The sequence below is a fragment of the Pipistrellus hanaki genome (assembly GCF_964339955.1).
Source record: "Pipistrellus hanaki genome assembly, chromosome: 8".
NCBI lineage: Eukaryota > Metazoa > Chordata > Mammalia > Chiroptera > Vespertilionidae > Pipistrellus > Pipistrellus hanaki.
In genome coordinates, this window is record NC_140510.1 from 65,680,262 (window position 1) to 65,692,851 (window position 12,590).

Here is a 12,590-nt window from a genome sequence, read left to right on the forward strand (position 1 = left end):
GAAAGTTGGGAGCGTTCCAGCTTGTTCTACAAAGAATTCATCGTTACGATTCCTTTTTCCCTTGCCTTGTTTAAATCCTTGTGACAGTGGTTGTTTTAGCCCTGGAATCAGGGTTTTTGATCATAACTTTGTACCATTGGTTGTTAATTTTGTCAAGTGGCTTAACTTAGTTTCCAGTTGCTATGGCTAGTAGATACTTTTCTGTCAGATTTTATCATGGGGCTAAAATAAAGGATGAAAAGGTGCTTCTGAAGAAATTAGAATTAGTTCTCAGGCTAGTTGATTCTAAATAAAAATATTTATGATTTAAATACATGTTACTTTTCTTCATTGTTCATATTGTAGCTTCCTCTGGGTAGTAACTGGGAGTTTATAGAATACTCCAGCCATGAACTAATCACCTCAAAAAAAATTACTTCACCAATTAACCTAGAAAAGAAAAGACACAAAGGTTCCTACAATGGAGAATGGGAAAATACATAAACTAGAAAAAAACATGGTGGCAAATTTTCAACAAGGAGTTACCTGTATAGGAAGCCAAGAGTATTTCATGGCATCAGTCAATGATCGATGGATCCAAATGGTTCTGTGTTTTAATAATAGGCAGTTTACTGTTAAAACACAAACTTCTGTGATAAAAGGTTATGCTCTGTTCATAGATCTCAGATGAGGTGTTTCTGAACAGCAGTTTTAATGTAAACTAACCCAAGGCTGCAGGGCTGAGAGAAAGCAATTAGTGGGGGCAACATATACAACTGTCATGGGGGAATGCATTATTTCAGTAAAAAACATATATACCCATTTACTCTGCCTTATAACCTGTCATTCAGCTGGAGAGAGATTAACAAAGGCTTATATGAAGGGTTGGAGGGTTTTACAGCTAAGGCACTGAAGTATCAGTAGACAGCCCAAAAGTTGCACATGATCAATGAAGACTTATGGCATTGAACTCAAGACCCAAGGTGCCTCTTCCTCAGAAGATGTGTCTTGGTTGCCTTGGCATTTTAGTAGGGTAAGAGTAGGGCTTAAATAGATTGATCATTTAAGAGTTATGTTTCTGCCCATACTCTAGGGGTATGCTCTTTTCACACCCAGAATTAATTTCATGGCTCAAGCATTGAATTTTTAAATGATGATTAAAATCAATCAAGTATTAAAAATCACCGGTAGCTCTGGAAACCACTCTCTATGAACCCAGCTACATTGGTTTCCTGTCAACTGTCTGCTAGCCTTGGTTACAGACTTTATCTTTTTAAACCTTTGTATTTTAACAGCTTTTGTGATATATGCAAGTGCTAGGGAGATATAGCATCTTTCATTCATTTATTCGTCAGATACTTAATGAGCATCTACTATAAGTTTGTCATCTCTGGAAGGACGAAATCAGATGAAAAACTATTTTCTGTTCTCACAGAGCTTCTGTTATAATGGGGAAATAAATAATGAACAAGGTAATTTAAAATTCTCACAGTAAGGAAAACACAAAAGATGACATGGTAGGGTAAAATGAAAGAACGAGAGAATTTTACTTTGCATAGAGTAGTCAGGAATGAGGAGGGTGAGTTTTGAGTTGAAACCAGAGGGTTAAGGAGGCAGCTATTGAAAAAACTAGAGGAGAGAATTCCATGCAGAGCTACCAAATCTAAAGTACTTGAGTTGCATGTTTAAAGTTTTTCTAACAATATGAGTTTTCAACTTGACTTATTCTTCCCTTAGTCCTGGAATCTGTTCATACTTTATAAGAATTTGTTATAAGAAATAAGAAGTTAAGGTTTATATGACACATTGTCCCAACTTACTTCTAAATGCAATTATCACTACAGATTTCTACCATTTGCTAAAGTTCCAGTTACTCCTATGATAATGAAAAAGTCCATATTTCCTGACCTGTGAGTTCGGAGTGGAATACGTAGGTTGCAGCTGTCCTGACCTAGATTTTCCATGAAATGGTTTATACCAAAGACCTAGTTCATATCAGAGGCACTTAGGACTTTAGGTTCAGTGTTGGCTGATTCTTTCTGAATTGAAGGCTCATATAGATTTCTTATAGATATATAAACATTAGGTTGTCCCAAATGGGGCTTCTTTAAATCCTTGATGAGCCAGAACATGTGTTCTAGAAACTATTCAAAAATTATTCTTCAGAAAGAACTAAGATTTGTGGAATTACTGGAATTTTCTTTCATACTTGAAATGTTGCCCTTCTTATATGTCACGTTCACTTATTTTCTCTAGGTAGTGTGGGGTTCATTTCTGAATGCTTGCTTTTCCCAGAGGAGAGCACATGATAGGTTAAGGAAGATCAAAATTTTTTCATGATCTGACATGATGTAACATGATATTATATGATTGTGCTTTGCTTCTGTTGTAATTTGGTTATAGTTTTTTTCTGGACTTCATACTGTCAAACTGCTGTCAACTGAATGCAAGTTGACATCCCACTAGAAAAATCATAATTTCCCATTGTAACACCTTACACCAGTGCCTACTGTGTGATACAGCAAGTATTTCACACCAGCAAAGTGAATAGATGTTCATTAAATTTATTCACAGTGGCAAGAAATGCAGGACCCATTTCTTTCAGAGCAATGAAAAACTCAAAAAATAGGCCACCATATTCTGCCTATTTTATTGCTTCTTTAGTCAACGAAAGTAGGTGTAACTTGGCATTTAGAAGCCGGAGTTGTTATCTGGGCGGTATAAATGTTCAATCTGAGGTTCTTGGACTGAACTCCTCTGATAGGTTCCAGGTATGCTCAAAGCCCCTAGAATTAGGTGTAAAATTGTGGATTACTGTGAGCATTTTCCTGGGAAGAGGGTTCATTTCCCCGTCAAATTCTCTGGGGCAGGGGTTGCAAGCAAAATATGACCTGACCTGCAGGCAAAATTCAGCTGTTCCACTTTTGCACATAGAATGTTCTGGGAACGCAGCCACACCGTTGGTTTAGGTATTGTCAATGGCTGCTTTTGTAGTACATTGGCCAGACTGAGTAGTTGCTACAGAGGCCATGTAGCCCATACAACCTGAAATATTGACTACCTGGCCCTCTAAAGAGAAAGCTTGTTGGGCACTGCTCTAAAGGATCCTCAAGTTCAGGGCTATTGCATTTCACTTTTGGTCCTCATAGTACAGCTATTATCTATGCCACTAAATTATATTTAAAGTGTGAAGGGCTCTTTAAACATGAGAAGTTTGAAATAGCTTACATACTTATCCCTGTTCCTGGATGCAGGGAGAGAATCTTCAGCTTATATGTGAATTCCAAGGGGTTCTATAAATAAAGTAAAAAATGTAATGGAAGGACATTTGTTTTTCCTTAAACACACTTCAATTATTGATTGATTTGTATTTTAAAATGTCTTAATTTTGGTGATAAAAATAAAAGAACTATAGCTCTATAAAGGCTAATGAGAAATATGCTAGCTGACTTCTTAAAATGCTAAAATTGACACTTCAGAAATAAAGTGTTTCATAATGTCATGCCTGAATATAGCATGACCTTCAAGGAATATATATTTCTTCAAGATGGAGAAAGGAAAGTCATAATAATCAATCCCAAATGAATACAACTTTAATTGATGGAGCCTGAATTTTTTTAAAAAAATTATTATTGATTTTTAGAGAAAGAGAAAGAAATACTGACCACCCATTCATGCATTCATTGGCTGTCTCCTGTGTGTGCCCTAACAGGGGATCAAACTCACAACCTTGGTGCATTGGATGGTGCTCCAAGCAGGTCAGGGGTAAAGCCCAATTTTAAATTGCCAGCCACATTGGTTGAGTGGTTGGTTAGGGAGCTCTAAAAACAAGAGAGGATACATCCCCCGGGGCTCATTTAGCTTCCTTCGTTTTTTTCTTTCTCCCAGCTTCCCTTCCTTCAACTATCCAGTGTAGTATCAAAATAAACCAAATTTTGTTTTCTTTTTCTTCTAGAGCAGGAGACAAATACTGGACTTTCAATATATATATATATTTATTGAATAAATGAATGACCCTTCAATCCCTCTCAAAAGAAGTAACCACGAATAATATTTATAGCCCTCCTTACTTTTTCCAAAGTGTTTTTAAATTATAGAAAAGAAGAAACTGAATTAAACTAATTACGTTGAGATACTCCTTTACAGGGCTTCATGCTCATGAATGTGTACGTGAAAACTGACTAATACTACTTTAGCTCAGAGAAAGCTGTATTAATTCACACATTTAAAAACACACTGGAGATAGTTCGGCATCGATGCATTTGAGGATTTTGTTAGCCTTCTGTGCAGTCATTCACTTATTCTTTGACTCGTCAAATATTTATTGAGCTTGCTCTGAACTACGATTCATGGTAGACACCAGGAAATGAAGACATCAGTTCTTGTCTGGAGCAGCATATAGACTCATGATAAGTGTTGCATTAGCAAACCCTGTTCCAAACAAAATAGGAACTAGAAATAAAGACCCGAATGGTGGAGTGATACCATGTGCAGGTTGCTATCAGCCCTACATTCAGGCCTGACTGAGTAGCTTTAGAAAGCATAAAACCCTACTATTCACAATGACCCACAAGCTGCCTGAGGCTGGTGTCTGCTCAGTGGACATGATGTCAATATAAAGACTAGAAAATTAAAACAAATGCCACCTTTATTCTTCTCTGTGATACATCTTGTATTTGTAATTGGAGACTTATTTGCAGGTGGATATATTTCTGATGAGAAATTTTGTTACCTTTCAGAAATATAATTGTTCCTAAATATCCAGACATAATCTTACATGAACAAAAGAGAAGGTAATCTAAAAGTTACGATTTTTTTCTTTCTGGATCGTTTGTATTTACTCAGAGAATTCATGTAACTTAGAAGGCCTGTTTCCTTTTTAGCCATCTCTACAGTTGATTGTTTTAAGGTGCTGCTAAGTATTGACTTTTGACTGTATTAAAATCCCTATTATTTTCTTTTGTTTGAGAAGAAAATTCTTTCTTTTCTGAAGAAGAGATGACCCCTCCTTTAAATGGAAACACACTTCATATGTTATTATCATTTAAATGGCAAAAGGGAAAAAGAAAAGAAAAAAATCCCACAAAAAATATAACTGACATTATGATTTTAATTTATAAGGCATTTTTCCTTTCCCAGTTCCTGTGCAGGCCAATGTTATAATCATACTGGGTGACATTTCTATATTCTCTTCCTCCCTACCTCAATTCTGTGCCAATACAACTATGCTCATATAACCATCATTCCACATGGCAACAAAACATAAAACATATTGACCAGACCATTCACCAGACCATTCATGAAGACAACATTGAACTTGAATTGACCTAATTTTCCTTCTTTTCCTGAGCATCTACCGAAGTATTCTTCCCAAAGGAAGAAGGTTGTTCTGGGCTGGCTACTACTAGTTTTCCTGCCAGCCCTCCAATTAGAAATCCTGAATCATTCTCCCCCTGCACCCCCCCCCCCAACCCCCCACGTGGCTGTGTTATATCTCTGAGCCCTGTGACCATTTAGTTTTCTGCTCTATTTCTTCTCTGTTTAGACACTGCCATGCCTCATCCCACATACTAATTACTGACTTTTTGCTTCTGTGGTGCTTGGTTCATTGTGTCACATTTTCCCATGTGAAAGTGGACCAGGAACCTTGGCAAGGAGGTTAATGGATTTGAGAGTCACTCTCATTTAACCCTAGAACCTTGCAGCACAATGAGAACCAGTGGCTGACCTATTTTATAAACCAAGCTGTAGTCAGCTTCAGCAAATTAGTAAGGATTTCACCACAGTGGCAAGCTTCTACAGAACCTGAAAAGGTCTGATGATACTCACTCCCTCTTCCTACCTTTACATCTCAAACTTTGGTTGAAACTGCTGATTTTGTTCTTCTTATACCTTAAATGGGGGCCATATTGTGGAGTAGAAATAACCCCAAAATGGAGTTAGTCCTTAAGGATGTTAGATTCTGCCACAAATTAGATTGCACAAACTTTCCATATTATCAGGTTCATTTCTTGGGTCTCAATTTCCTTATCTTTACTAGTAAGATGAAGTTATTTGACCAAATGATCTTTACCATCCTATCTGGCTCTAGGAGTCTGTGATTTTAAAGAGCTCTATTTGTTTATTCAGAAACCATTTGTTTGACCCTGTTATTTTCCAAAGGACCATTAATACAAATTTGAAAATGTAAACAAGAAGAACACTGGTATTTTATTTCTGGAGATTTCTGTGAGGTAATCTTACGTTTAACACAAATTTTGCCACATTGGTTTCCCTGTAAGGCTCACAGAACAGGCAAAGGAGCAGAAGACATAATTAGTCTCAAGGGGACATAGGGAGGGCAAACTTACCATGTTAAAATAAAGCCTTCAATTAAGCTGTACAAAGAGAAAGGGAGACTGAATTGGCCTTATTCAGTATTATCACCAAAATTCTTTAGCTCTTCATTACCATTAGCTGAATAGTACTGAATATAACCCCTTGTATGTAGATTACATGCAACTGTCTCTCAGAGGCTACATTGAAACAGTACATTCCATTGTGGTCCTCTAGATAACACTTCTCCTGACTTCCCGCAGGCCTCCAGGTAACTTTCCTCAAAGCAGTCATTACAGATAAAGTAGAAGTAGAATAGAAACAGTGAGAAAGACATCCCAAACTTTCATTAAAACCCACTTTTGGCTCTTTTCTTAGAGGATCACCATGTGAAAGGAGAAGGAAAAGAGAGGGCTTTCTGACTGTCGCATTGAATAAATATTCTTGATTAGAGTGTGGAGATGTCTTTTAAAACTTTGGAACCAGCTCAGACCAGGACAAAATTACCTCTCATGTCTCCCACACTTATTTTTCTTCTTGAATTCTTTTGTGTCGTAACTTCTTGGCTTATAATAACTAATCTACAGCAAGAGAGATCCATCATTGTTCTACAGTCTTATCTATTATTATTGTTGTTAAATCACCACTATCTGTTGGGATCAGTTGTTTTATTCCATCACCACTATTCATATTTCAGAAACTCTTGCATGTCCATTGGAATGAGTACAGGTTCTCTCCCCCCCACCCCCACCCCCCCTATCTAAAAGTTGAAAGTTTCTGTGAAATCTTTCTTAAGCTGAAATGGCACATCACCTTAGGGCACATCTTGCTAAGGGAGGCACGAAGTAACACAGATGCTGACAGACACAGCTAAGGCAGCTTGATGCTTCAATGCTGAGTTTCTGGGGAAGAAGGTTGGCGTGCAGGGTGCACGCTGCTTCTATAACAGCATGTTGCAAAACAAATGCAAAACACTTTTTCTCCATTTTTTCATGAGTGCAAATATCATTTTTGGATTTCTCTGCATTGGTGGAAACAGGCACTAATGTAGGTCTTTTGTAAAAGCAAAGCCTTAGCAGCCCTCGTCAATTCAAGGGCTGACCGTTTGGGTCCCTCTGTGTATTATCTGCCTCAAGCTGGGATGTTTCAACCATGGGACTTTCCTTCAACATCTTTGCAACCAGGTTAAACCAGTTCCAACTAATTACCCAACAAACAATTTAATCTTCCTTTATATTGATGATACACTCAACTTAGGAATCATGATTTATCTTCAGAAGTGGTATCTATCTCTCTTAATTTAGCAGAGTCCCACAACAGCTATGGGAACTAGAATTGCATTTGCATACCCATTTTTTTCAGATAAGATCGAGACTGGATGAATTGTGATCTTTTCCTGCCACTTCAGAGAGGAAGCCTGGACTTGGAGCTCATTTGATGTAGAGTGTCCTTATATCTCAGAGTGGCAGGCACTGCCACATTTGTTTGCACACAAATGAAAATGACACTCACACCTACACAGTTTTCTATTCTATTATTTTAAAAGACCTTTTTGCTAACTCAATTTCTTTTTTGCATTGTATTATCTACCTGTTGAAGTTGCAGGAAACAGTAGAAACTGAGAGATTCCAAAAGGATCCTTACAGTTCTTGGTGTGATGGTATGTTTTTTCTCTTTCTCCAGGCCCACCATCGGCTCCCCTAAACTTGATTTCAAAAGTCAATGAGACTTCAGTGAACTTGGAATGGAGCAGTCCTCAGAACACAGGCGGCCGCCAGGACATTTCCTACAATGTGGTGTGCAAGAAATGTGGAGCTGGTGATTCTAGCAAGTGCCGACCCTGTGGCAGTGGGGTCCACTACACCCCACAGCAGAATGGCCTGAAGACCACTAAAGTCTCCATCACCGACCTCCTGGCTCATACCAATTACACCTTTGAAATCTGGGCGGTGAACGGAGTGTCCAAGTATAACCCTAGCCCGGATCAGTCAGTGTCTGTCACCGTGACAACCAACCAAGCAGGTAGGAAGCAGATCCACCTTATTATATGATCTAAATGTGCACGGTATAGAGAAGGGGCTTGTGTTGATATCCGTGAATGATATTAAAGTTCCATAATTAAAGTAGAACTACATGGACTTAATCATAAACATGTGAGCTGTGTTATAATACAAAAGACTCTTAGATGAACATTTATTCATTTAACAAATAAAGTTGTGGACATTAACTGCATAACATACCCTGTACTAGGAGGAAGATATTAAATTAAGACAAAGAGAGTGATGGAAACCAGATAACAGTCGGGTGAGCTGGGTCACCCCATGCTAGATTTTTTTTAAAGGGATTTGGACTGGCCATTTTAATCACAATGTCCATGGTTGGGCATTAGAGCATTTATAGATTATTTAGAATTATAAAATTGATTTTTACTAATCTGTATTGGTACATTTATATTTGCTGTAGTATATTTATATTTTCTGTTCATGCTGCATGAACTGCAGAACTATTACAAAATCTTGAATATCAGATACTTAAAAATGTAAAGTAGAATCTAGAATTCTAGGCTCCAGCCCCTGACCCACTCATCCCCATTCCTCCCCTGAAGAAGTTTCCACACATCCTCATGCGAATTTTCCATTCTGGACTTCTGCCACATGTTTTCCATTGCCAGCTCCCTGTTACTTATTTCTGGAGAGTTAAAGGGAGGAGGAAAAAAAACTGCAGTTTATCCTTCAGTGAGGCTCTTAAGAACAACAAACTTTGCCGGCAAAGCATTATAAATTGCCCACAATCCTATCACCTCTTCCTGCACTTTTCTCTTAAATGCATGTTTCAGTAAGTGCACTCAATAGTTAGGTAAAATATGTCTGTACTAATTGATCTCTAGTGAGAAGTATTCCAGTGTCCCTACCCAAAGCCATTATTTTTCCACTTTCCCCTGAACTCTCTAGAATAAATAAAAAGTTAAGACTTGGGGGAGATTTTGAACTGGAGCTAGAAAGGCAAATCTCCCCCAAAGGCAGCTTCGGTGATACAAAGGTGGCTGGTCTTTTAAAATATGTGGTATGAACCAATCTCCGGTTATGCTTTTGTATTGTATTTCTGCACTTCTGGTTTGTGAACACTATTTGTGGCCATTGGTTTTATTTTCCTATAAAAACTAGAATGATTTAGGACTGTGGTCAGCAAACCACGGCTCGCGAGCCACATGCGACTCTTTGGCCCTTTGAGTGTGGCTCTTCCACAAAATACCAAGGCCTGGGTGAGTCTATTTTGAAGAAGTGGTGTTAGAAGACGTTTAAGTTTTAAAAATATGGCTCTCAAAAGAAATTTTGATCTTTGTACTGTTGATATTTGGCTCTGTTGACTAAATGAGTTTGCCGACCATTGATTTAGGAGGGTCAGATGGCATCACAAGTACTCTGTGACGTACAGACTTAGATCAGTGCTCTTTTGGGAGAATGCCCTGGATATACCACATGTTGATCCTGGGAAATGCATTGGTGTCACTGGTGTGTCTGTGTTCAAAGGAGACAATGAGGTGCAGAGTGATCTCTGCACACGCTGGAGAGTCTGATTTGTGAGCCAATCCATATCCTTATGTTCAGCCCTGAAGCACCTTTCCAGTTTTTCTCAAAACACATCACCGCTTCGTGTTCTTCACTGAATTAGAACTAGGATTGGAGACTCTGAGGCCTTCGTGTACAGGTGAAGTCATCCTCTTTGGCAGGGAACAGCCTCTGGGAGAAGTGCTGAGGACAGGCTTGGCTCCCACAGATTTTGTGGGGAGACGTCTATGACTCTCTATACACCTAAGGATTTAAGCCAAAGGATTATGTCAACCCCCGCCAGGCCAGAAGGGGCAAGGAGTGGGACGAAGACAGGCTACAGAGGCTCCCTCTACAATGAAGGAAGAAAACTGTCAGAGTTGGACGAAAAATGTAGGTGTAATTCTTTTAGATCTAAGAGAAAGGTGGACAGGGAATTCCTCTGACACAGTGAGGTTGTTTTCTCCGCCATGGTGAGCAGTCCTGGCAGGAGGTTTGCTGAATAGGACAAAATTCCAGCTCCTTATTTTAATTTTCATGAAGGGTGATGCTGGGAAGCTGTTCAAAATTAAAAATAAATCTTTCAATAAGGAGACCTCCTATGTGGCCAGCCAGAAAGCTTTTGCTTAGCCGCGTTGTATATGTGCACAGTCCTGCCTCATTATCCTACCATAATTTGGAGCTCACTAATTCAAACTCATTGGGGGTAGTTTATCTTTGATTAACAAACCCTTTCTTCATAGTGGGCAGATTAATAATGTAGGCCAAAATTCTGGTGGAATGTAGCAACCATAAACGCTATCAAAGCTCTCCTAAGCATATTTGCACATTCACAATTATATTCTAATTGCAACCGTTTCTATTATTTCATTAAATTAAATTCCTAAGGAACCTCTATAGGCAATGATGTCTCACTCTATGAGGAATACACAGAATCAAGGAATGTTAGCATTTACAACCTGGAGGCCACAAAGTTTTATGGCTCTCATTTTTGCTCAGTTTTCACAGGGTTCTTTCTCTCATCAGTAACATATTTAAGAACACACATAAAACCCTCTAGAGTTTCTGGTTTTATCATCACCACTTCTGAGACCACAGATGAACAGCCCGGTGAAGGTGAAATGACTCATCCAAGCTAATGTCAGAGCCAGTGACACTTGAAACCAGAGAGAGCTCCCTTCTTTTTAAATTATTACATAATTAATAGCACTCATATATTCTGCTTGGCATTCTCCCCATTTGTGAGAGCTGACTGGGCGAGGAGGTGTAGCTGTAACTGGGCTTTGATCCTTTAGTTGTAGAATGTGGTGTGAATGGGCTGGTCTTCTCACATGGCTTTTTAAACTATTCTAACCTACATCTTTACTGTGGAGTCTTAGGGGCTATTGACACCTTTTCCCTCCCCTCCTGAGTTCAAAACTAATTGACCCAGAAGATAAGACAAAGGGAACTCAGAATCTCAGCTTTGTTGCTGATCAACTGATGTAAGAATGTCAGCTTTATATCTGTGGTCAAAAGGGCTAGCTAGCTCTAGTAACCCTTACCCAGTGTCACCCCCAGACACTCTAGCCCAGCTGGCCAATTGTAGGCTCCCTTCCATATAAAGCTTGTTCCCCTAAGTTTGTCCAAATGGTCACTCTGGGCAGTTAGGCATGTTTGAGAGAGCAGAGTGGGTAGAGCCGAGACATAGTTCTTCTCCCAAATCCTCTTCATGAGATAAGTCACCCCCACTCCCACCTCTATGCCAAGACCAGTGAAGGAGAGGTGGGGAGAGGGTGGTGGGTGGGAGCTCCAATTGAAGTTGCCCCACACAAAAACAAGGATAATGGATGTTCTCCTTAGAATGCCTTTGCAACATTACAGACCAAAAGGGACAGAGTGAGATTGCCCTTGAAAACTTATTTCCCTTTCCTTCACTTTCTATCCTCTGGCAACTGCTCTGTCTTTTGTTTAGAAGGAGATGGCTCTGATGTTTATGAAAAATGGATAAGCAGACTGCTGGGTGATTTGTTTTCTAGATGGCTTTCCTTTGGTTTACTTTTACTTAAGTGGACCATCTCAGGCAAATAAATACAGCATGTGTCACTAGGAGAGAAAAATGCTGTATAAATGAAATAAGGTTTTCCTGGCCGAGCAACAGAACTGTGAATATTTTTGCTAAAATGCTGTGATGGCTGCCAGCAGATCTTAATATCAGTGAGCCTGTTTTTACTGTGCACCCCCAGACTCCCACACCCATCTTCCAGCCATAGGGCTGGACCATTCTCTAGATTGTGTTATTTTAAGTCCTTATGAAATCCTATAGCTGATCATCTATACTAACCCCAAATTGTACCCAAGGGCAGTGATGTTTGAGTTTTATTTTGCATGTGACACTGTTCCAGATATTTCACAGTGAAATACATCTGCTAATCTCTCTTCAGCACAGCTGTAGTGTCCCAGTGACCAACATCTTGAAAACTCTGAGTTCACAGGAGTTCAGATAGTTGATGGATTATATAATTATTTAAACCTAGCTGGTCTCTAAGATCTTTTCCAACCCTAAAATTCTGTGACTCCAAGGACATAGACATGAGCTATGAGCATGAGCACGTGGGGCTTATTTCTCTCTGATGTTCAGAAACTGGCTCTAAAGGCAATTTTAAGAGTGGGGAAAATTCCAAAAATGCTTCAGCAGAATTATCAGAATACATCTGAATCCTGCCTTCCCTTCAACCCTTTAAGCCCCACCCTACCAGGCAAAGTATT

At 39.1% G+C, this 12,590-nt stretch overlaps 1 protein-coding gene across 2 annotated transcripts in view; it reads left to right on the forward strand.

The window, feature by feature from the left end:
• Window positions 1-12,590, forward strand: part of EPHA4 (EPH receptor A4) — a 135,386-nt gene that overhangs the window by 68,047 nt on the left and 54,749 nt on the right. For both annotated transcript variants that reach the window (XM_084891388.1, XM_084891389.1), the window contains exon 5: window positions 7,978-8,316. In XM_084891388.1, coding sequence (XP_084747514.1) covers window positions 7,978-8,316 — 339 coding nt within the window. The remainder of the gene's footprint in view (window positions 1-7,977; window positions 8,317-12,590) is intronic.